This window comes from Gambusia affinis, linkage group LG15 (assembly GCF_019740435.1).
Source record: "Gambusia affinis linkage group LG15, SWU_Gaff_1.0, whole genome shotgun sequence".
In the NCBI taxonomy this organism is placed as follows: domain Eukaryota; kingdom Metazoa; phylum Chordata; class Actinopteri; order Cyprinodontiformes; family Poeciliidae; genus Gambusia; species Gambusia affinis.
The window spans coordinates 14,126,329-14,151,357 of record NC_057882.1 but is presented as its reverse complement, the minus strand read 5'-3'; the positions used below and the strand labels follow the sequence as shown (position 1 = coordinate 14,151,357).

Genomic DNA, 25,029 nt, shown 5'->3' with positions numbered 1-25,029 from the left:
AGCACAATGTCTTTTCTCTTCGTTACAAATATCGCAGCCTGGTAAAATTGGTTGTCTTGGAGAAGTTTGGTTAAATCGTCCCCTCGGACCAATCTTTTTCCATGGGTCCGGTCTTCTAATGCTGCTTTCGTCAGAGAGGTTAAGTTTTTAGACTCAAATGTCTCCATTTTATCGTTAACTTCCCCAGCTGGAGAAGTTTGCTCTTTAGAAAAATCTGAGCTATCGTTCCCTAGCAGGGCAGTCTCTACCTGGCTATTGTCTTCTAATTTCTTATTTGACAAATCAGAAAACTCACACAATGGCCTGATAAATCACAGTAAACTCCCCCAGCTGAGGAAGTTTGTTCTTCAGAAAGAGTGGAGAACTCGTTCCCTACTAAAGCAGTCTCTTCAAAGGTACTGTCCTCTGAAAAGTTGCTGCAAACTTCGCCAGCGTTTTCCCTGGCCAGAGAATCCAGGGAATCCTTCACTGGATTCCCAGCTGGAGAAGAAATGGTGCACTCGTTCTGAGAACAAATATTTTTCTCAGAGAAACCTTCTCCAGCTGGAGAAGGTCTGAGAAGATAATCATCAAACTCAGAGATGGTGCACTCGTTCTGATGGTTCAGATTTTTCTCACAGAAACCTTCTCTGGCTGGAGAAATGATAGGAGTCAAACTCACCGTACTGTGTGCACTCGTCCTGGTAATTACTGGTTTCAAATTTTATACCAGGAAGTAGTTGGTTAAAAACCTTCCTCACTCCTGTGGTAATCAAATATCCAGTGGCAAAAGTCAGGGGGGGGAAAAAAGGTGGCTAAGACTTCTTCCATATTAAAAATTGTTGAAAAACACTGTGCTAACGGTCAAAGAGGAGGAAGTTATCAAACTAAAGACTCTGCAGAAAGAGCCAAATTCAACAAGGAACACCAGAGAGCAAATGACTTGGAAGAGGAACTGCACAACATGAAACTGAAGCTAGAAAAATACGGGCGGAGCCAACAACCACCTGTCATTTTAGGCTAGCCTAAGCTAACCTGAATATTTACAACTCTCTTGTTGATACTTACCTACCGTCTTTCAACCACTTTGAAAAGCATTTCTTTGTCTCTCCAACATTATACAACTTTATCCCTCTCCCTCCTCCGTTTTCTGTTTTGTGCCCCGGAGTTTTCTTCGGTCGCCCCATCTTTAGCTCCCTGTTGTCCAGTGCATTACTACAGTTCAAATAAAAAAATTTAAAAAAAGAAGGGACGCTGCTCAAGCTACCTGTATGGGAGGGGAGAGCGGCTGGCAGGAGGGAAGGGGCGCCTAATCAGTGCTGGTCCTCTCTTATTGATCATTTCATACACTAACAGCTGTTAAGTACATAAAAGGCTGAATAGAAAAAGAAATCCCCACATCGTTTTTGCGCCCCCTCTAGTGCAGCGCCCCTATGCGTTGCATATCATACACTGCATACCCACTTTTTGCGCCACTGAGTAGCGTCACAACAATCCAACTGCTGGTGTTTAACTTCAGAGGCAAATGAAAACCAGCAAGTGTCTTGGATCTTAAATGTTTAGTCACTCTCGACACAAAATAATTTTTCTAGGATGTGCCAACGTTATGTATTTCAACCTTCAGGTTATGTTCATTAGAATTTATTTCCTCTAAATTTAAAATAAAGGTAGCTCGAAATATTGTTATGCAAAAAGAAAAACACACAAAATATTTTTTAGGGGTGCCAAATGTTCTGAAAAAGCACCAGAAGTTGACAACATTACTTTTTTTTAATAAAGTGTAGGGCTGCTGATGGATAGAAACATACGACACTGGGTAGAAACAGCGACGACGTGACGTCACTACGTACAGCGTGACGCCTCGGAAAGGATAAACAAAAAGGAAGGAAGCCTTCGGCGAGACAATCGCGGCAAAATCGGTTCAAATTTGACCTCGGAAGCTTTACTTGGTCACTACATGCGTGTTTTTGTTGCTTAAACTGCTACTGTTAGGCGTTCACAATCATGAACGACTCGTTATTGTTTCGTATGAGTGCATTTTCGGATCAAGGAGGGAGAAAATACATGGAGGATGTTATCGAGATCAGAATCGAGTACGAGCCGACGGCGTCAACAGACGAGGAATATCCCAAGTCGCAGAGACATGGAGGGCAGGGGAAAGCGGAGAGCGCAGCTGCCCTACAGACTGTGACAGAGCCACATGGCCTGAGCAGACCAGGTCCAGTCACCGCTGCGTGGGTAGAGAGCTTATCCGACGAGGACGTTTGCAGTGTCGGTACCCCGGCGTCGAGCGAGAATGTTGTTGTTGACACGCGGAGGTCCGTGGCGTTCTTTGCCGTGTTTGACGGCCACGGGGGCCGCGAAGCAGCGCATTTCGCCAGTGAGCATCTGTGGGATCTCCTGAAGAGGCAGCGGGGCTTCTGGTCAAAGGACCACGACGAGGTTTGCGCCGCTCTACGGAAAGGCTTCATCGCTTGTCACCACGCAATGTGGAAGGAGCTGCGTAAGTTCTAAAAAAACAATATAATTTTTACTGTATTTCTGTCAATATTTACCACACCTCTGAGCGTCATAATGATGTCACATGCTGCAGCATCATACTCAGCTTCTGCTTCGCTCTTAAATGGGATTTAATGAGTTGGAGCAACACAAAGCAGTGATACTGAGGTAGACGTGAAATGGAAGGTTCTTGATTTTATTTATTTATTTTGGCAAATGAAACCCCCCAAAAGTGTTTTGTATTTTTTTTATCTCATCCCTCTTTACTCTGATATCCATAAATAAAATCTTGTGCTACCTTTAGAAGTAACCTTTTACTTTAGTCCACTTTAGTGTAACTTAATGTTAGTATAATTACAGCAGTTTTCCGTGACATTCAAGTTCTGTTCACGAACATTAATAAGCAAAATAGGGTCGCATGAATAGCTTTGTGTGTGCTGACAAGGTAGCATACACCACATAGCTACAGCAGAAGTTCAACCTGACTACTTAACTTCAGCATTTTATCTTCTTTCTTATCTAAAACGTTAACCCTATATAATCTTTCACAGCAATAATCGGTCAACGTTTTCTTTATTTACCCCCCCAAACCCCTTCACAGCAGAGTGGCCGAAAACTATAACTGGCCTGCCCAGCACGTCGGGCACCACGGCCAGCGTCATCGTGATCCGGGGAGTTCACATGTACGTTGCTCATGTAGGAGACTCGGCCGTAGTGGTAGGAGTGAAAGAAGACAACTCTGACATCACACTCCAGGCGCTTGAAATAACGCAAGACCACAAACCTGAACTTCCAAAAGAAAAAGAAAGGATTGAGCGACTGGGTGGCAGGTGAGTGGCGTGCAGATGTTCAGAGGAAGTGTCAGTTTAAGGTCACAAAATCACCAATAAACCTATGTGTCTTCATTGTTCTGGGCATTAGAAATTGATTTCTAACTCTACAAGAACCTTGTGTTGGTGTTTATGGTTGTGTTGCATCTCCTTAATCGTAGTGTAATGAAGAAATCTGGGGTTAACCGTGTTGTGTGGAAGAGGCCGAGGCTGACGCACAACGGGCCTGTGAGGAGGAGTACTGTCATAGACCAAATCCCGTTCCTCGCAGTCGCTCGATCCCTCGGTAAAGAACTCCTTGCTTGTTTGTTTCTTTTTCCCTTCAGAAAAATTCAATCAAAGTCAATTTTCCAACTCTGATCATATTTTATCGTCTGTTGACAGGTGATCTGTGGAGCTACGACTTCTACAGTGGAGAGTTTGTTGTTTCTCCTGAACCCGATACCACTGTGATGACCCTCGATCCCAAACGGCATCGCTACATCATTCTCGGCAGCGATGGGCTGTGGAATATGATGCCGCCAAAGAACGCCGTGAATATGTGTTACAGCCACGACAAAATGGCAGTACGGAATGCTCGATATTGTTAAACGAAGCAGATTGTGATTTTAGGTGCCTGGTATTTGCCACATCAACAACACCTTAAAAGTTTCAACGACTTCATTTGTCTTTCTCAAAGGGACCAAAGGGAATGTCTTGCGCCAGGAGGCTGGGATGCACGGCTCTGCTGTTCTGGAAAGAGCGCATGCTCCGAGCGGACAACACGACCGTCATCGTCCTGGCCCTGCAGGAGCGCGGGGGCCCGCCCATCCCCATGCACCGAGACGAGATCGTCGTTGACATGGCAACAGGCATCGACAAAATTCCATACCCCGGAACGCCGTATAACACATGCGAGATCCAAAAGGTCAGGAGCCGCTGATTTGTTGTATTGTGTTTTTTTTAGAATGTCTAGGTTTCACAAACAAGATCAGACATGACGAAAAGTTTGTTTCTTGATGCAGCACTGCTGCTCTGATTGTGCAATTGTTTTTCCGTACATGTTCATTTGTTTGTCCTTGACTATTTCCTGTTTTCCTTTTACACGTTTTCAACCCATTTGTCAGTCAGCTTATGACTTCCTCCAGTTAAACTATATTGTAGATGCCACAAACCGCTCAAACATAACAGCAGCCAATCAAATGAAGAAGGGTCATTGGTTCACCAAATCATTCTTTGTTTTCGGGGCCAACAGGCGGAGCATGAGGATGGCATGTTTTATGAAGAAGATGAGATATATGAAGAAGAACATGAGCGATGGACATGCCTGGATTGGTAGTGAGGTGACTGCTCAGCAATGAAAATGTGTTAAATGATCGCTGCTATTATTAAATAAACTTTTAGCTAAGATCCAAGATGGGTTTGTTTAGTCTAGCAGCAAATTTGAAAGCAATCGAATAGAATCAGAAAAACATCCTGACTTATGGATCTGAGTTTGGACATTGATACGAAACATTTTACGTTTACAGAAATGTAGAGCTGACCTTTGGATTTTAGTTCAGAATATACCAGGAATTCATACACAGACTTGTCAAAGTTGATCTGATATTGAACTTTTTCAGATCTTCAAACTTTTATTTACCTGTATGTAGAAATTTTTTTCACCTGCTCCCAATAGTAAGTCATTAAATTAATTTTTCACAGTTTTTGAAGTCCATATTATCATTACATTTCAAAACTAGATCCATAGCCATACTTAAATATTTTTCATTCCAATAGTTTAAAACTTTCAAGTTTTTTTGTTGTACTGTTTTATTCACTCTCATTAGTGTGTCTCATTTTAGTTCTTGGTTGAAATCAAATTAAAAGGGACAACTCCATTTAAATCATATGTGCAGCACTTTAAGTGTTTTTGAATCATTTTGTCATCTTATACTTGCAAACCTCTGTGTATTTTTATTGAGATTTTATTAGGAGTACACCAATTAAAAAAAAAAAGTGATCTGGTATCAAAATGCATCCCTAGATTTCATGTGATGGTCTAACACACAGTAGTGCATAATCCGAATAGTCTATGAATTTGTATTTGGTGTTTAAGTCAATCACAGTCTTTTTGTGCATGTGTCTATTAGAATTGCCAAGCTACAGAAAATATATATATACATATATAAATATATATATATATATATACATATATATATATATATATATATATATATATATATATATATATATTTTTTTTTTTTTAAGTAGTTCAGTGAGTTTAATTGGCTGTATTTTTAGTATTTCTCTTGCTGGAAGGACAAACCTCAAGTATTTTGAAGCTTTCAAAAGGTTTTCTTTGAGAACCGTCCTGAATTTGGCTTCACTCATTTTCCCATCAATCACAATCAACTTCCCAGTCCCTGCTGAATAAAAACATCCCCATATCCATATGCTGCCACTACCATGCTTCACCATGTAGATGGTGTTAGTTGTTCACTGCTCACTGTTAGTCGTTCCGCATGTTGGTCGTGTTCGTTTTGTCTACAAATTCTCCAGAGAAATCCATTAGGCTTAACGTTTTTGCACATTTCAATGAAATCTCTTTTTTTTTTTTTTCTACCACTTCACACTACGTTTTGTTGGTCTGTCACAAAGTTTCAATAAAGAACATTGAGGTTTGACGGTGACAAAATGGGAAAAGGTTAAAGGGGTATGTGGGAAATCAATAACGTTACAGCTTTTCATAAAAGCATAACATTTTCTCCTCTGAAAGCTCATTGGGTCTGCTTTGTTTTGTTTCTTTTTCTCAGCCAATTGGTCCGCTGGAAGCCCCCTCCCCTTTTACAGAAAGTTCTCGAACACTGGAACAGGCCTTCGGGCTGTACGAGGCGGCTTTCTGCGCCACCACGCAGCTCTTACCCGAAGCCGACTCCACGCTGCGCCCCGCAGACCGTTCGCCGAATGTTTTTGAGAAGCAAGACCCGTCCAGCACCCAGGTGGACTGCGACGATTCGGCTCCTCCTTCAAAAAAGCCCTGCCGATCCTCCTCCAGAGCCCCTGAACTTAAAGGTCCTAATACCTGGGTCGGCGGGTCTCCCAGCAAAGGTTGCTCGCAGAAGAAACTGCACGGGAAAGCAGAAAGCGAACAGTCCCTACAGCCGAACAACGCGGAATCGGGTCCGTCTGAGGATGGTGGCATTCTGCCGCAGCACGCGTCAGCCCTGTGCGTGTGCTGAACCCCGTCTCGAAAAAATCTGCACACCTGTTCTTTAGATGTATACTTTTATACAAAGTCTATTTGTATGTTCATATGTAAGATAGAGGTCTTGTAAATGTGTTGCTGTTCTGATTTCCCCCTTCCCCTTTTTTTTTCCTTTTCACATTTTCTGCATATTTTAAGGAGAAAGCATTAATTTAAAGTGGCTTCAGTTTGAACAGAATCGGGACACACACACACATACTTCCATTTTTAGATTTTTATCAAAAGAACTGAACTACGTTAGATTAATTTTAATCGAGGAACAGGCCATGTTTTTCATTAGCAGCGGTTAATACCTCAGCTCACCTGTTTGGGTCTAAAGAATATTAATATTTTGATAACTTGATGAGGACGACCTCCTCGGTTGTACTATTCAGCACAAGCAGAGGTGTCATTTTTTTTATATTTGTTTTATATGTAATTATGACTGTTTATAGCCACTGTTTTTCATTCAGTTGTGTTTTTGTTTGCATTTTAAAGAATGGTCAGCATTAAACATGCTTTGGAATTGTCTCCCCATGCACTTGTCTTTGTAGCATTCCAAGCGCCTTCATTTTGTTGTCATTTATCATCAGGGTTTAGAAAGAAATGAGTTTTTGTTCAAAACATCTATTTAAGCTGTAGAGGCAGAAATAGATGTTGGTCGCATCAGGCAGAACTGTTTTATGTAAGCTAACATTATCTACTTCCCCCATACATCACACTACCGCAGCTCGGTTTCCTTTGAAGTTGATGTTTTGTGGATCCATAACTTGTCCGATGAGACAACACTTAATCGCTCGTGTAACTTGTGTTACTGCAACAGCTCGGTTACTAAGCTAAACAATATTTTGCATAAAATGTAATTGTTGCCTTAGCACAGATGAGTGAGGTACTTTTGTGTGTGCGTCTGTGTTTGTATTTAAGATCTAAAATCAGGTAATGGAGTGTGTCCAGTTTGTTTCAACCATTCATATCACTATGGTTCAGCTGTTCAGAGTTCTCTTTTTCTTTTTTTTTTTTTGTACATTGAGTAAATATGCAACATCAGTTTGTACAGTACTATAATATGCAACACGTGGGGATTTTTCAAGAGTTTGGCATGCTCACATTTATGCTGTACTTTGTGATTTGTGTACGTGTATGTGTGTGCTGAGGATAATGAATGTCGATGGGCATGTTCATGGATGTGTTTTAACAATACCAATACCTTTGTCTCACTTTATATTCAGTGTTGCAGATTTTCAAGTTGCATACTTTCAAAGTGATGACGTAAATAAAATGTCTGTGTTGTAATGAACTTCTCGGTTTTATTAAACGGCGCGACCATATCTTATTTGAAAGAAATCTAGATGTGCGAAACTGATATGGACCATTTTATGCTAAGCATGTTCTGTTAGGTAGAGTTCGTTAAAAGATGCAGACGTGGCTCATTGGAGAAAAGTAGTCGTCTGGTGTTTTAATGAAATTGCCCTTTGTTTGGACCTCTGTCTGTAAAGCCAGTTACTAATTGTAGCAACTGTTGCTAAAAGGCAAAGCGATTGGATACTTATGAAGTTTTAAACTTGTCCAGAAGATGGCAGCAAAGTAAAGGTTTCAAATAGATGTATTTCCGCCAAGCATTTCTTCCTGCTTTGAAAAAACAAAATATAAAAACAAAAGGAATCGTTTGGGACGTCCTGTTGTCAGTTCTTTTCAACCACATTTGACAAATATTACGTTAAAAAAAACCTCAATGTTTTACAAGTAATATTGGTATCGGGGTTTTGATCTGCGACTTCAAATCCGCACGTAACAACCGAAAACTGCCAAACAGAAAGTTGCACTTGGGAAACAAATAAATATGTTGTTAGAAACATACATGTATATAACCTCCACCTTGTTTGGTGCGTTACGAAGTGCAATTGTAGGTATATTTTTATATCCAGTTTAAGGTCTGAGTCTGAATAGCCTATTAACAATTTCTTCTTAATAATAAAGAGATCACTAAATGTTTTCACTTGAGTGAAGTGGACATTAATAAATAGGCTATGACAAGTCAGTAACTAATTTAAAAAATACTTCGATGACAAACAAGAGTGACATTATATTCAGTCCCTGTTTAGAAGAAACGCACAGATTTTGTTGACAAACAGCAGAAAAAAACATGAAATTTTGGTTGCACATTTATATGACAGCATTAGGTCTTAACTCCAGGAGAATGTGTTGCAGCTGGGAGAAAATAGTAAAACACAATACACTGTTGACAAAGATGACATGCCTCAAAATATGTCTTACATAGCCTATTTGTTATTCTGTATGAAGGCAGTGCTCATATGCCATGTGCTATGCTTTTCCTTTTGTCCATACCATCTCTGGTTCTGGGCTGTACAAATATTAGCTTCGTTATGGCAGTGACTTGACTTAAATATTTCATAGACTGTCATCCCAGCATCTGTCGACCTGCCAAACATGCAATATTCCCCTCTCACTGCAGACTGACTGTCAACTCCTGTTAACCAACGAAGCTTAAAAGCTTCACCTTCTCTTCGTAACCTGTCCATCTCTTGAGAAATTAACATCATTGCAACCAGATGAGGATTGTACACTTAACATGCGAACATCACAAATTAGCATGCAGCGCAATTACTGTCATAATTAATTGAGATTTACAACAACAACAACAAAAAAAAGAAAAAAAAAAAAGAAAAAACTTCTCAGTTTTTTTGCTTCAGTTCAATGTAAATATATAGCACCATATCACAACAAATGTGGTCAGGAGCCGCTTTACACACAAACAAAAGTAATCACATTCCAATTGATTCTATATATCAAACATTAAGTTCAGTTTTAATTTGTTTGTTATTTAATGATTTTTGTTTGGATAGTCCTAACTCACCCACAACGTGAAAAATTTTTGCCCAAAATAATGTCAAGCAGAAAAAATACAGAGTTGACCAATCTTGCCTCTGTTTCTTGGTTGGCAAATAATAACACACAAAATACTCATAATTAACAAGATTAGCTTCTGTGAGCCAGCTGATGATGTGTGCGCTAATATAGAGTGAGACACAAAATCTCGGCTGCAGATGGCTTCAAGTCGCTTACAAAAGGCTATGTGGTCTTTTCCTGGAGCAACCGAACTGTTTGAGAAGAGACGATTTGAGTGTTGATCACTAAATCCATTTAATCCTGGGCTTGGATTCTTTGCTTAGGTGTCGCAATGCCGCATTAATTCGCCTCCAGGTTATGGCCAGAAGAGATTTGGCCAGAATCAAAGAAGCAGAGACATTAACAGGACAAACTTTACACTAAGGGATCATTGTATAAGGTTCCCACCATTTATGCGTTACGGAACTCCGTTGGGCTGTGTGTTTTTCATAAAGAATTTAGAATTGCTAAAAATAGCTGGGTGGAGTTGCAATTGTATCTGTTTATTATTATCAATATGACAAAAAACGTCCAACATAAGAATTTTCACATTGTTCCCGGTCACTTACCCTAGACTTTTTAGAACGTTGCTGTGTCCCTGTTGACACAAAGGGTGTGAAACATGGCCCCAGATTCCAGGTTCTCATTATGCGGCTGGATTTAAAGGTATGGCGAGGTTAAGATCCTTACCGGCCTTTAAGTCCTGCACCTTTTCCTCGCAGTACTTTTCACCTCAAGGAAAAAATTATGAACTGATATGGCTTCGATTGAATTCTGCCACCTGGAGAAATATTTGTGTTGTGACAGAATATAAAATTATGGTGAAAATGCGCCATGGAAATACACTGAACAGCTACAAGTTAAAGGACAAAACAGTAGTTCTGCATCCCCAGAAACAGAACCAAATGTGGAGAAGCACCATTCAGCTTCAATGCACCACAAATCTGGAACAAACATCCAGAAAACTGCAAAACAGCTAAAACAGAGTTCCTTTAAATCTAGACTAATAACCAACTGTTTAGAGTTGCTTTTGGAACATCATAAATGAAACATTAATCAATATTTTGATGTGTAACAATGGCACTTGAAAAAAAGTCATGTTTCAACTGTTGACAGTCTATGACTTTGTATTTTTGTGTTTTTACGATTTAAGGCTCTTTGAACTGCCTTATTGCTGAAATGTGCTGTGCAAATAAAATTGATTGACGGATTGAATTATTTACTGTTGTAGATATTATGATGCTCTGAATTTGATTTTCCGTATAATAATGGACAGTATTTGTTTAATTTTTTTATATTGGGGAAACTGTATAAAACGTTTAGCAGGAAAACTTGACAAATTCAATGAGTTTACAAAACCCATAAGTTGGGCATCCGAAGGTATTAGGTCATTTGCAGCCACAGCCATGTGTCACCTTGATGCAGTAGTGCTTGTAATCCGCCACTAATGTGTCCTTTGGGGCCTTTGTTGCTTTTAGGCTTCAGTCTGACCTCCCATGCCTTATAAGACTCTTATTCTCACCAAACCTGCGAATCCTGGATTATAACGCAATTAACGCTCATCACAGTGCAACCAAGGTAAGAAGTCTTGACACCTATGGTGTTTGCTGAAAAGGTCCTCTTGTAATCTTGCTTACTTGATTAAGTGGTTCATCACTCTATAGGGTCTCCTTGGAAAACCTCTGCTAAACCGCTGAAATAAGCGGTTTATTTGACTTTTAGCCCGAGATCTTTGTTGCATTAACAAACAGCTTCTCAATTGTCACAGCATAGACATTTCGCTTGACGCCGCAGAAGACGAATGTGAATACCGAGAATACTGAGAAGTCTCAGAGAAACATCTTGGGACCAGGTCATAGTATTTTCCATCTGGTTAGCCCCGGGCAATCTCCTTGATGCTATCCAGTATTGAACTAGCCTTCAGTTCAATTCTTTGCCTTACTTTCTAACAACAATAAAGGTATCAAATTTCTGCTGTGAAACAAATTTAACCTTCTCGCATTGAACTGAAAAGAAGTTTTCAGCATGTACCGTAATTATTTTCTCTGTCCACCATAATACCTCATCCCATCCTCATAAACAAGTATACAATTTCAAATATTATTTTCAAGAAGTGCTGCAAAAAATTAAAGGGGCAGAATTATGTATTTTCCTGGCACAAGGATTTAGTCTAGACAATTCCAGGTTTTGACTAGGCCAGGGCACTTCAAAATAATTATTTTATGCCATTTGGAGGTGGATTTGCCTCCTCCGAATCCACCTCAGAGGATCCCATGATCTTTTGTGTCGTTGATCCAAAGATCCAATGATACTTTGGATCATTGTCCTGCTGTATAACCCAAATGTGCATGACCTTAAAGTTACAAAGTGACTGCCAGACTTTCCACTTCCAAATTTGGTGTTAGAAAGAAAAAATTATAGTTCTGTGAGTCATGGTAAGTTGTCCAATTCCTGAAGCAGGAAAGCAGCCCCGATCCATATAACCACCACCAAGCATGACTTTAGGTATTGTATTCTTTTTTCTCTCTCTCTCTGTTTATTGGCTGGTTTTTGCTTGCAATGGTTTAGATCTCATTCTGTTTAGTTTGCTTTATGCAAGAGTTGTTTGTGAACTTTGTGTATTTAAACAGGTCTTATGTAAGTAGGTTCAATAAGTGGGATTCTTTGTCTCTTAATAATTGAAATCATAATAAAAAACTGCTTTATTTTAAATCTGACTATCTTTGTCTGGAATTAACATTTACTGGGTCATCTAAAAATTTAAATGTGTCAAAACATCAAAAGCAAAAGAAATCTGACATAGAAAAATACATTTTTTTAGAGCACTTATGATTGTATTTGTTGTGAAAGTATCAATGATAGTAACATATCAACTCTTCTTTGTGAATTTGTGATAGAAATCAAAAACACTTGACTTCTAACACATTGAGCTCCAGACATGGCATAGCCCTGGATTTCCCACTGGAGACCTTAACTGCACAGCAAGAAGGGTAGACCAGGTGGTGAGGAAGTTAAATTAGGTGACAGTGGTCGAGGGACGACTAACACATGGAAAAAATTTTAATATTTCAAATGCTCGGCGGACGTATTCCATTTTAAAGCATGAGTCTCTGTTGTGTAAAATAGCGTCCCGACACTGGCTAATTGAACATAAGCAGTTGTTTTTCATGTTGAACTTCAGATAATCTTGTCAAGGATGTAGGGTCATTTATGGCCAATCCCCAGAACACAGATGCACCTTTGAAATGTAGAGCAAAGTTAAGCAGGGTCATAACAGGACAGAAAGCAGGTTTGTCAAAACACAAATTACCTGCTGCAGACTACAAAAGCCCTTTTTTGACTGAAGAATCCATTCAAAAGATTATGGCTGAGGACTAAATGCCATTACCTATCCTCAAACAAACCTCATGGACAGTAATGTCACTAAGGATTGGACAGTTTATTGAGCTCGTCACCCTATATAGAAGGAGAAGTTAAGGCTGCTTCACAAATACACCTAATTTTAACCTCCTGTGTCAGTGATCTTGTTATTTCTAATCCCAAATTTAAGTTCACATGGAAAATGAAGGCCTAGGCTCAGGTATTTTTTGTTCCAGAATCATCTGTGTCAATTTAACCCTCATTATACAGCTGTAAGAATGGTCTGGATCAGATTTTGTTCGACCATTTCTCAGACATTTTAAAATAGTTAACAGAAGTTGGATTTTTTCCAATTTAATGCATTGGGACAAAGAGAGACAGTGAAGGAAAAAAAAACTTCATTGATTTCCAGATTCAGAGTCGAAGACAAACAAACAGGAAATCCCTCAGAAGGTTCAAGAGGCAAAGATAGAAGCTTCTTAGCAAGCTCAACCATGGAATAGAATATGGTTACTATGAGTTTGAAATATAGCAACATGTGAGTGAAATTATTTGCAAATCTGGTTATTTCTCTTTTACGTTTACAAAACCACAATGCAAAACATTTGCGAGCAATGAAACACTAAACTTATCGTATGTCAACACCAAGGAGGAATACCGTTCATCATTTATCACTCCTCCAGGGGAGCAAAGACCACAACTTAGTTCATCTCCAACTTGTGCACAAACGTATGATGGGTGAATGATCTGAACCAACTTCAGCAAAGTTGATCAAGCACTTACCCCACCTCCAGCCTACTCTCCCCTACTGCAACCCCACTCATCTATGATGACTGCCTTCTTTTCTTCTGTGAACTTCACACCTTTCAGCTCTCAACAATCCTCTCTGTTTCAGATTCCATCCTGCCCACTATGACCACCATCCACTTCTAAGGCTTCCATCTTTTGGATTGCAGGCAGTGCTCCTGGGGACCCTTTCTGACCTGTTGGTGTTATAAGCCATCTTCTATGCTGTAGTTTGTTGGGGCAGCAGCTTACCTATAGCCCATAGCCAGGGACACGGTTAGATAAGCTTATCAGGAAGGCCAGTTCTGTCCCAGGATGCCCCTTGACCCAGAAGGACATTGCTACTGGACAATGTCTACCACCACAAGCATGGAGCTGGAGCAGGAATGGAGAGCTCATTCAGGAACAGACTGATGCATCATTGGTGCACAAAAGTCCGTTATTAAAGATCCTTCTCAAAAGCAGCACTAGTGATATCAACAAACTCAATAACTGTTTACAACTCTACTGATATTTGTGACATTTTTCAGTTTCTTATAAATAGTCTGCTGTAATTTTGTCTTGGACAAATACATGCATATGTGTAATGTTACATTTTTCTTCTCAGTTTTGTCTTCTTAGCTGCCAGTATATGCACAAAATTGCGCTTTTGTGTTGTTTCGATGTGAAAACGTCTACAGTAATAACACATAAAGGAGCTAGCATTGAAGGACATGTGGCCCCCAATCATTTCATTTCAAAAATCAACAGCATTTTCAAAAGACATTCACTGTTTGTAGTTGGGTCTCTACTCCCCACTCTCTTTGTCAAACCTTCTGCATGTTTATAAGGAGAAAGGTAGTTTTAACCAAACATTGGGTCAGAAATTGAGACCCAGTTTGTTTGATTAGAAAAGATAATGAGAAGGCTCATTATGTTTCACAGAGAGCCATTTTCAACCAAATGATTAGTCTTTGGTAATCATTACATGAGCCATTAACACATTTTTGGAAACTTACTTAAACCAACCCAGAGGAGTTACATTAATCCAAGTCTATATTTAACCACAGACTGGGTTAACACAATACTGCAAATTGTGTTTGTTTTTTTTCTTCAACCCAGCTGACAATTAGAGTCAGTTAAAACATAAAATGTACTTTTTAGGTCACTAAGTAGTAAATTCACCTTTTAAATATGCATTTATTTTTGTTAAATGGGTTATTTTCTTTTATTAAAAAAAATACATTTTGCATAGCTACTGACCATAATTCAGCTTCATGTTAGTGTAAAACAGTATGGAAATTTCACAATTTATTATATTCATTTTGCTGTACATAAAAACACAATATTATTAACGTTATCATTATGTTTTTCTTGCGTCGGCAGATAAGCCAGTATTTCACGAGATCATTGTTATTTTAACAAATTAAAAAACAGTAACCAGGTTTTTTTTTTTAAGACTTCCTGTCATGGTTTGTGGTTGCAGGTGGTGAGGTAGATGAAGTGGACCCAGGTCGTAGTGAATAATGGTTGTTTAATGGTGAAAAGGAGGAGTACAGAAAGTCCAGACAACACAGGTGAGCATAAAAGCTTGGAACTCAAACACTGGTAACACTGGTTAACAATCAACCTGAGACAGCTAGACAGTATAGACAATGACAAGGAGCAGGGAACACAGGTGGGATTAAATAAACAAGGGGTAATCAGGAAACATGAGACACAGCTGGAAGCAATCAAGGACAACATGGGAACTAAATAGACACACAGAAAAACCAAATCCTCACACTTCCTCTATCCTTAAAGTTTCCTCTTCATTACCTTCATGGGTTTCTTCAGTTTGGCTACTTTCCCTTCTATGGCTGACAGAAAAAACGCAAATGAAGGCATTCGAAGACCAAACAATATTAAAAGTGGCAATAGTTCAACATATGGTTCTATTCTATATTATAGTGGGCCAAATGTGTGAAAGTTTAGACTGACACTCTCACCCGCATCAGACACCGCCAGTTTCATTAACAAGATTAAAAAGAGGACACTTTAAGACTTTTATCCAGCCCTGAGTAGGAAGCACTGATCTCTTAAAGCTACAAAGAACTTGGTTTAATAAAAAAAATAAAAAAATAAAAAAAGTACTTCAAAAATAACATTTATAGCTCACGTACATGAAGGCAAATAAGTTTATTACTTGACAGTTTTAGTTTATACTTGTCAGTTTAAAGACCAGACCTGTGTGGTGCAGATGGGAGGAATAAGTGAGGAACTCAACTTGTGAAGAAACCTGTCACACTCACCTGGACAATTCCTGTAAAGTCTTCCTTCATCCTGTATAATGACTATCCGAGACCAACCTAGGCAACCATGTCTAAGTGTTTCTTCAATATACCCACATAATGTTGTTACCCCAAAATGCTGTCAACTTCAAGAAGTGAACCTGTCCATTTTGCATCTAAACAGCTGAACATTCTATAGTTCTTGTCCTATGTCGGCTTGTTTCCTTTTATTTCCCTATGACGTGTTTGAACTTACAACACATCTGTTACTCAAATGTCTCTACAACCATCACATTATGTTATTTTTCAAATAAACTAGATAAATAGCAACATAAGTGTATGTAAATCTCTTACTCTGGAAAAAATGTATACTGTATTGGACAACAGCCTATTTAATCTTTGTATTCTCGTGGTCAGGAATGCCAGCTCACAAAGAAGCAAAGTTGAGTGTCATGTAATATTGAGTATTATATGAAAGGTGGACCCTTTTTGTCATCCTAGTTCCCACCTAACACTGTCAGATGCCTCAAGGCATGGACATTTTTAGCTATAAAATGTCCCACTGGCTTCCCTTGCTTTTAGGACAAGAGAAGAAAGTGTTGAGACTACAGGAGTCACTTAATGCCCTTGTTTTGACATCAGGTGTTCTAAAAGGCACAAAAGATGAAGCTTAAATAAGACATTTTTTGCTCCTCCAAATATGTTATTTAATCCCTAAAGATGACAATTTGACTCGAGGAATTTTAATAAGAAGGGAAGCAAATTACACAGCTCTTTCAGGGACTACTTCCAACCGGACCTTCGCTGGCGTCTCCTCCTTCACCACTTGTGTGGTCCTTTCTTTCATTTCAAAGAGCCAGTTCTTAGAGCCGAAACGTTCGCTGCCGACCTATAGCTTGAAATCAGTCGCGGGTCATTTTCTTTCCTTTCCATCATGAGCCAAAGGGCTTAATACCGCCCCCACCTCTCCTTAGTTTGTCTAAGACTGTGACGCGCTGTCCTCAGAATTTGGGTTTATCTAGTGACGACTTACAAGACACTGCAGATGCGCGACCGTCCACGTCTCTAGGTTTTCCCTGTTAGAGTTAGAGTTAGGGTTATTTTTTTATTGTTTTTTTATTCACCAGCTTTACGCATGATCCTCATATGCGCCGTTCTTTGTAGACGTTTACTAATGGATCGATTTATCTGCAAATGCGTGGACTTTCAAGATATAGTGGTAATGATACAAAGAATTCGATGCACTCCTTCAACGGCTGCTGTTTCAAGCGCACTCACTGAGTGTCTTCTGCTGCGGTTCCCATGGCTTACCACCCTTTCCAAGTTGAGGAAGCAGACGCCTTTTCTCTGCCAGCGTTCATTCCCCGCGCACAGTCCTCACTGATCCCCTCCACATCCGCGGACGCACGGCTGCGCGCAGCTATGGAGCTCCGGAGTCGGCCAGTACTCCCGCGGACCATGAAGCGCCATGAACAGTCCGGACAATGGCTGGATGACGATCCGAAAGTCACGCTGGAATCAAAGGATTTGTGGAGTAAATTTCACAAGATGGGGACAGAGATGGTTATCACGAAGTCTGGGAGGCAAGTAGATCTGACACTAAGAAAATAAAGTGCTGGCTAAAACCAGTGGTCATTTTAATGTAGAAACAAAAATGTGATAGGTTTAACAGCTAAATACTTGAATAATTGAATAATTAAGTTCTAGCAAAATTAATGACGTTGAGGTTACCAAAATCTTGGAGCAACAGGGAAAGTTGTGTTTTACCAACAGGGAGAGTTGTTTTATATTTTAATTTAATATCTTAAATTAAAAATATTTAATTTGAGAAATTAAATAAAATATAAAAAAAAATTTTGGCTCTCAGCCAATTTTTCCTTTGCGGTGTAGCTAAGCTAGCAGTCAAAGTATAAAATGTTACTGATAAAAACAATTTTTAGAATCTGTTCTAACAAGGTGTAATGTAGGCTACATATAGCTTTTCTATTGCACCGTCATTATTACGCATATCGGCAACAGTTAAGAAACTTCCCTTAGCCTACTAGAAAATTCAACTTTGCCTTAGGGTTTTGACTAGTTAGGTCAAAACTAAAATAGTGACAAACTTTTTAATTTGTTTCTAAAAAATACTAAATTTAAAGTTATTCCCTTAAAACCGCGCAGGGATGTTTCAATCATAAACAATAACTGCTTCTAGGTTAAGAATCCCAGCTTGCTAGCTCGACTTTAGCATTTGCACAGTTGCTAAACTAGTTTAGGCGTAAAATATTACTGAAAGAATAATGCCTTTTTTAAGTCCACTCAAAGGAGGTGTGGTTTCAACTTTGCCATTATAACTGCAGCTAAGATGTATTATTAAGTGACAAAAAGGGTCTTGGGGACAGGAAGTTCAATTTACTACCAAGCTTAACTATAATATTACCACTTTGGCTAACATAGCTAAAACTGGAAACAAGCTTGATTTCTGGTGGAACTGAATTTACTTTAACTGTCATAGCAGTACTTACATTTTTGAAATTGTGCAAGTTTATATTTTGCAAAGTGGTAGGCTATAGATTTATAATTTAAGTATAAAAATATATTAGCTTATTACATTAGCATGTAACGGTGGTGTGTTGTATTCCCTGATGAACACAAAACACCACTGTTGAAGTATATTCTAGTGAATATGTTTAGGTAGGATTGCTATTTTTAATTTAATAATAAAGTCACATTAAATTTGAAAACTACAATAGAGGCTTAAATTAAATTTAAAAAAAAAAAAAAGGCAAGAACTGAATTGTTCTGCAAAGGACAGATTGTTGGAATTAGAAATATTATCATAGAGAAAAAGCTTCTCAAGTTAACAGTTCAAAAAAGTAGTGAAACAAAAAAAGTCGGGGCAATTCCAGACATGTGAATGTTTTACAAGAAAACTGTTCGCAAGTTGGCTCATTGGCAAAATATGCTTTCAAGAACTGCACATTATTTTAATTCTTGCAAAATTTTTCACACCCAATTCTCAACGGCAGGAGGATGTTTCCACCCTTCAAGGTGTGTGTGGATGGGCTGAACGAAAGCGCAAAATACATCCTGCTGATGGATATTGTCGCTGTTGACAACTGCCGCTACAAGTTTCACAACTCCCACTGGACAGTTGTTGGAAAAGCCGACCCGGAGATGCCAAAGCGGATGTACATCCACCCTGACAGTCCGTCCAAAGGGGAGCAGTGGATGAGCAAGCCTGTTGCTTTTCATAAGCTCAAACTCACCAACAACATGTCGGATAGGCATGGATTTGTAAGTAGCATTCAGTTCTAAATTTTTTAAAATTGTAGGTACTGATAATTTTGCTTATGACCGTCGTTGACTTTCCAGACAATCCTAAATTCCATGCATAAGTATCAACCGAGGTTCCATATTGTAAGAGCCAATGACATTATGAAGCTCCCATACAGCACCTTCAGAACTTATGTTTTCCCAGAGACCGAGTTTATTGCTGTCACTGCCTATCAGAATGAAAAGGTAACTCTTAATTTTGAGAATAGAAATGTTGCTTGTGTTTGTTTAAGAAATAAGTTACATATTTGTTTTCCTTCACTATGTAGATAACACAACTGAAAATTGACAACAATCCTTTTGCCAAAGGGTTCAGAAATACTGGAAATGGAAGACGGGAGAAAAGGTAGGTATCCTAACATTTTATTATGTGAACTTAGTACAACAGTTTTTCCACATTTTAACACACGGAGTTTTGGTTGTTATATTTACAGGGGCAAACAGCTTAGTAAATCAGACCAGGACAGCGATGATTCTGATGACTCATCTGGACAACCCAGTGCTAGCGAGCCGTTTTATTCTCCTCTGGAACTGGTCAGCAGCCCTCTGATGTCCACGCCAACCTGCCAAGGTGTGTTAACTTACAGAGTGACTGTGTGCTTTTAAGTAGACAAGCTTTTCTTAAGAACTAACCAGCTAACTAACCTGCTAACTAGCTAACTAATTGTTGCGATGGTCTCAAAAGCCAGTAGGAGCTTATGAAAAGCAACAGGCTTGCTTATCCACTGCTCCTCTTTGGACGGCAAAATCCCCAAAAATGCTGCTTTATATTAGATTGACAATGAGCACAAATTCAGAAACTAAAAATACAGGAGAATTCAAAGTCTATGGTTTTATAACCATTTTTAGCAAGATAAGAAAAACAAGAGAACAGCTCACTACAAAAGGAACATTTAGATGGCTTGTATGAAGAAAAAGAACAAAGTATTTATTTTTTACTGCTTACTTGTTTTGGTTTTGAAGTTGAAAAGATCAGAAAAAAATCAAAATGATGATAAAAAAATAGTTGACATTAACAAAAAGAAAGAATTGGAAAAAGTATACAATTGAGTAGAAATGAGACTGGCACAAGAACTTGTAAAAGCCATGCCTTGTGTACATGAACTAGTAATTTTAAACTTTAGAATAGGCTTTAATAGCAAATATATTCCTTCTCTTTTAGCAAATATGCTGTAAATGCACAGTGAGCATCCATGTTAAATTTGTTTGGAAAGAAACTAAAAGTTTCAGCATTCAGCTTTTCAATATTTTAACTCTATTCTGTTACAGACGTTCACCAAAAACGTTTCTTTCCATGTCACCCCAACATTCCTTTTGTATTTATTAAATATTCTGATTCCAATATCTTGGCCACACATTTGGTTCTAATAAAAGCTCAAAAAGTTTTAGCTTGCTTCCCGTCACACAATGACACACATTACCCAAAAATTTCCTCTTTCTAAAAATTTTTCATGTGCTTCCTTACAGATGCAAAAGAAACTGAAAGCGATTCAGATATTTACCCTGAAGACGATGATGTTTTGGAAACCAGCCTTCCCAAGACTGCACCCACATTAACTATGAACCTGATGGATGAGGACGTTCTGCAAAACATGCCTGATTTTAGGCAAAGCAGCAACAAAAAGGATGGATCAAGGGAGATAATTATGCAAAGAGCACAAGAGGACAACCAATACGTTATGAAAGTAGGTCCTTTTAAAAACCAAAGGAGTGTAATCAAAGATAGAGGGCTACCTACAATGTCTCGATCACAAAGCCTAACCTGCTTCAGTAGTTGTCACGGTCCAACTTTAGGTTTCTCGAGTGACTATGAACAGCCATTTGTCAATCTGCAAGAATCTTTCCAAGAAAAAAGGCAGCCACCACCGACAGCAAAAGGGTTTTCCTCTTTGTGTGTGGGACCTGGATTTACACCCTTGACTGGAATTGACAACTTTGAACAAGGACTCTCATGTCAAAGCATCCAGGCTTCAGCTCCATTTCCCTTCTCACAACACACATTGGGACCTTGGGTAGGCTTTCAGAAATGCACTCAATTCTGTCATTGCACAATATTTGTTCCCTAATATCTAATATATTGTAAAATGATTACTTAGGATAATAAAAGCTGAAAGCATTGCCTTGTAGAATAATTTTCTTTAGATCTTCCTGTTAGCGCCTCTAAATGCAACTACATAAGTTTGAATTTGGAGTTTTTTTAATCTCCAACAAAAAGGTTCCCCACTTTTATATCTATGTTGAAGTTTCATCTATCAGACTCGTTGAGTTTTAGTCATAAGTATCTCAAATACAACAAAAAAAAAAACAACCCAAAAACAAAATACGTCATGGATACCTTCATTGAACATATCTGACATTAAACAGCATAGAAAGTGAAAACCAGAGCACCTAAAGTCTGGGTTATTTCACTGAGGATGATAAGTTGATTTGTGGAGAGCGACAATAGGATTAAGAGGCATTAACCAGATGTAACTGTTTCTAATGTTTCTCTGAGGTAATTAAATCTTTTAAGTTATTAGATTTAAGTTAATATATTTTCTATAGCTATCACTGGCTAACTGTTTACTTTTCCAGCAAGATAGATTAGACAACTTTATACTTTTATCACATCCTTGAGACATATTCAAGACCATCATCATTATGTGCATACAGATTTAAATGAAAGACATTGAAGGGGTACTTCAAAATGTCAAAAGGATACAAGCCAGAAATATCTGACATGTGGTAGGTAATAATCTAGTCAACTTCGTTTAGATTAGCTGGTCTCAGAAGATAAATTTAACAACTAGTATGAGAGAAACCAAGGTTGAAGTGGACTTCTACTGTGCTGAAAACATCTTCAATCTCAGAAACATTCTAGTGGTTTATGCAGACACAACTTTATGAACCTCTAGCCTAAACCATTCTCACAATTGCAGTTGAAGGTTGTTCAACTTTAGTTTACAATTAGTAAGACAAGAAATTGAGGAAGGATGTGTTGCGCTACTACTTATCTTCCTATTTGAAACAAGGACTATATATGTAAAGAGCATTTTGAGTCAGTGACTAGCTTATGGAAAACTGGTTCTGCTCCCACTCGGAATAGCCATCAGCTTCATCCTATGAGACCAACTAATTTGGATTTACATTAAATAAGAATGCCAAGCAAAGCAAAAGTCTGGAATCTGAAGAATGATTTTTACTGAGTCACAGCACCATTCTGAGGTTATGATGCTGTTCTAATAATGAATTATTTTTCCAAACAGGGAGTCACTCTGTCATCTGTCGATGGAATGCCACCATATCCATACCACTGTGTGGTACCATTAGGAGCGAGTGATTCAGCTCTCCCAACCAGCTCTGCCACCCCGTCCCTTTCTGGAATCCATCATCACCGAAACCGTCAGCCTTGGTTGAGATTAAGTCCATATCAGATCCCACCATCTCTCAGTTCTTGCCAAAATTTTCTAACGACCGCCTTGCCTGGAAGGTCACCTTTGCAGCCTGAGCTGTCCAAATATGGGAGCAAAGACTGGAGTTTGCCATCAGGCTGCGACAGTTACCAAGCAAAGGCCGTGCAAAAAACTGTTTCCCCAATTGTTATGGGGTTTGCTGGTGAACTACAACACAGTTTCAGGATTGGCAAGTTGCACAAGAATAGCAACTAAAATAAAAAATTATTGAAAAACAACGGTTCTGTTTTTTTTTTTTCTTTTTTCCTTTCATGAGGATATCTGCATCCACTCAATTCCAGGTCAATACATTTACACGCTCTAGATGCAAGCCTAAGATTGAAATAGCTACCTTAAAGTTTTAAATGAGGAAGTGATTACAATGATTTTAAAATATTTAATCTAATTTTTCAGATGCATTCATGTAGTATACCACAGAATTGAGAAGCCAGTAACAGACCTGGTGATCATTTGGATCGATTAGATTATGTGTCGAGATGCAGTCATGATTCCGCTTTCCAGCACGGATCAGAATGTGTCTGGATTTTGGCCTAATCCTTTAAGTTAATTTGGGTAATTAATCTGTCTGTTTCATTAGAGGACTTCCGTGCTCTTTTTCAGTAAGGGCTGCCTACGACGTGGTTGTATTTGTCCCGGTCTCTCCATTTTCGTCTCAGTGATGGCATTAAAGGAGTACGGAAGACACGGAAGAGGATTAGGTAGGGTGACCAAACGTCCGTATTTCACGTCCTATCCCGGGCGTCCCGGGATATTTTTAGAAAGTTAGGAAATGTCCTGTTTTTTGCAGGACCCGGTCCAACGCGTCGTGTGGTTTCTCCCCCCCGGTCCAACGGTGGTGTCGCCGTCTCCCGACCCCCGTTCAACGTGTAGTGCTATCGCCTCCCCACCCCCGCTCAAAGGTGTCCCGGTTTTCCCAAATGAAAATATGGTCACCCTAGATTAGAGCCACTGGAAAAAAAATGAATAAAGCAGTTCTGACTTAAATCTCAAAATTCTGAGAAAAAAGTCAGAATTAATTAAACTATCCAAGATGGATAGTTTAATTAATCTCAGAATTATGAGGAAAAAAGTTAGAATTCTGACTTTAATCTCAGAATTTTGACTTTATAATTTATGGGCACCGGTTAGAGGAAGCATCTTTCAATGACCAACATGCTAGTTGTGCAGGACGACAACGAAATATCTGGAGGAACATGTTGGATTTAAGTCAGCTTTTCCGTGTCCGAGGGGTCTTCGAAGGTGCCATTTTATTAATTAAACAACAAAAGTGAGTAAAACAAGATGGATAGTTTAATGTCTAAAGTATAACGGCTACAGTTAGCTGTTAGCGTGGTCTTACCTTCATCACACGCGTTAAATAAAGGGTGTAAACAGTTGTTTGCTAGATTAAAGTCAGAATTCAGATTCTAATCTCAGAATTCTGAGATTAAAGTCAGATTTTTATTTTTTTCCCCAGTGGCCCTAATCCTCTTCCGTAAAGGAGGCATTTTAAGGCAAAGTAAATTCTTGGGCTAATTGCCTTAATTGGACTAAGACCTAATCTGAAGTTTCCATTACTCTGATCAGTGTCCGTAGTAATAAGGTCGGGTGCTCCTTTTCTCCCTTTAAGCTTCATGAATTAAGTTTGTCTTTCAAGTCTAAAAGGGACTTCAGAATCAAACAAGACAGACACAAGCCACAATCTGCATGCTTTCAGTTATATAATTTATGCCGTCCTACACCTGCTCAGTAAAATATTACAGTAAAACGTAGGGGTTAAACAGTTTTTACTTTTTATTGTCACTCGGATCTTTGTGTTTGCTCGGTTTTGCTTCCACTTACTCAATTGTGAGTTTGCACACGTCCCAGTATGTCCCATCCATCCCTGGGCGGCTGCCACTGTAATGAAATAGTCAATGTTAATCACTTCACTAGTAAGTGGCTTAGACGGTGTGGCGGATTGTTGCATAAGTACATGTTTGTAAACAGCTTGTTGGTGCTTAAAGAACACACAGAGGATAAATTGAAGATTTAAAACCCATCTGAAGAGTCACAGGAATCACAAGTGCATGGAACTGGGGGAAAGTGGGCAAATACCTATCCCAGCAAAGGTGAAGAAAAGCCACAATGTGACACAGTTTTACTCTGTCAAAAATACTGACAGATACTGACACAAGCTAAATTATTAATTCATATTATACAAGTAGCAGCAGGCTAAAACCCAGCAGCTTTTTCCTGCCACCCGGATTCCAAACAGGATAAAGCCAGAGCAGACAATGGCAGGCGAAGGGATGCATTTCCAGTGAAAAAAGTGCCAATTATATTTTGTCATTTTATTACTTCAATTTCATTATGTGAGGATTTTTAAGCTAAACTCATTTTAGTTTAGTTTACCACTCACTGAACTGAGTGGTATTTATAAGTGAACATTCAGACCTAATGTTCATTTAGGCCTGGACATTAAT

At 38.9% G+C, this 25,029-nt stretch overlaps 2 protein-coding genes across 5 annotated transcripts; both read left to right on the top strand.

Annotated features, from left to right (window-relative positions):
- The first annotated feature begins 1,812 nt into the window (after positions 1-1,812).
- On the top strand, positions 1,813-7,806 carry LOC122844903 (protein phosphatase 1D-like). 3 transcript variants are annotated; one of them, XM_044140743.1, is made up of 7 exons: positions 1,815-2,482; positions 3,080-3,308; positions 3,470-3,594; positions 3,693-3,874; positions 3,988-4,215; positions 4,543-4,630; positions 6,083-6,219. In XM_044140743.1, exons 1-6 carry the CDS (start codon positions 1,984-1,986, stop codon positions 4,624-4,626), a joined length of 1,347 nt encoding a protein of 448 aa, XP_043996678.1. In that variant the 5' UTR covers positions 1,815-1,983; the 3' UTR covers positions 4,627-4,630; positions 6,083-6,219. The 3 variants fall into 3 exon arrangements, with proteins under 3 accessions (XP_043996677.1, XP_043996676.1, XP_043996678.1); XM_044140742.1 differs by lacking the exon at positions 4,543-4,630 and having other exon boundaries at positions 1,813-2,482; positions 3,693-3,871; positions 6,083-7,806; XM_044140741.1 differs by lacking the exon at positions 4,543-4,630 and having other exon boundaries at positions 1,814-2,482; positions 6,083-7,806.
- Positions 7,807-15,039: 7,233 nt separating this feature from the next.
- On the top strand, positions 15,040-22,803 carry LOC122844739 (T-box transcription factor TBX3-like). 2 transcript variants are annotated; one of them, XM_044140468.1, is made up of 7 exons: positions 15,040-15,122; positions 18,827-19,094; positions 19,173-19,319; positions 19,403-19,479; positions 19,568-19,704; positions 20,601-21,145; positions 22,379-22,800. In XM_044140468.1, exons 2-7 carry the CDS (start codon positions 18,831-18,833, stop codon positions 22,778-22,780), a joined length of 1,572 nt encoding a protein of 523 aa, XP_043996403.1. In that variant the 5' UTR covers positions 15,040-15,122; positions 18,827-18,830; the 3' UTR covers positions 22,781-22,800. The 2 variants fall into 2 exon arrangements, with proteins under 2 accessions (XP_043996403.1, XP_043996402.1); XM_044140467.1 differs by lacking the exon at positions 15,040-15,122 and adding an exon at positions 16,734-17,398 and having other exon boundaries at positions 22,379-22,803.
- The last annotated feature ends 2,226 nt before the right edge of the window (positions 22,804-25,029 follow it).

What these genes read in the sequence shown, in the direction of transcription:
- LOC122844903 (XM_044140741.1), top strand. Translation starts at nt 1,984, where the DNA reads ATGAACGACTCGTTATTGTTTCGTATGAGTGCATTTTCGGATCAAGGA. An exon ending in ACAGCCACGACAAAATGGCA is followed by an intron (nt 3,875 to 3,987) that starts GTACGGAATGCT and finishes TCTTTCTCAAAG; the next exon opens with GGACCAAAGGGAATGTCTTG. An exon ending in ACACATGCGAGATCCAAAAG is followed by an intron (nt 4,216 to 6,082) that starts GTCAGGAGCCGC and finishes TCTTTTTCTCAG; the next exon opens with CCAATTGGTCCGCTGGAAGC.
- LOC122844739 (XM_044140467.1), top strand. Translation starts at nt 17,118, where the DNA reads ATGGCTTACCACCCTTTCCAAGTTGAGGAAGCAGACGCCTTTTCTCTG. An exon ending in GTCCACGCCAACCTGCCAAG is followed by an intron (nt 19,705 to 20,600) that starts GTGTGTTAACTT and finishes GCTTCCTTACAG; the next exon opens with ATGCAAAAGAAACTGAAAGC. An exon ending in AACACACATTGGGACCTTGG is followed by an intron (nt 21,146 to 22,378) that starts GTAGGCTTTCAG and finishes TTTTCCAAACAG; the next exon opens with GGAGTCACTCTGTCATCTGT.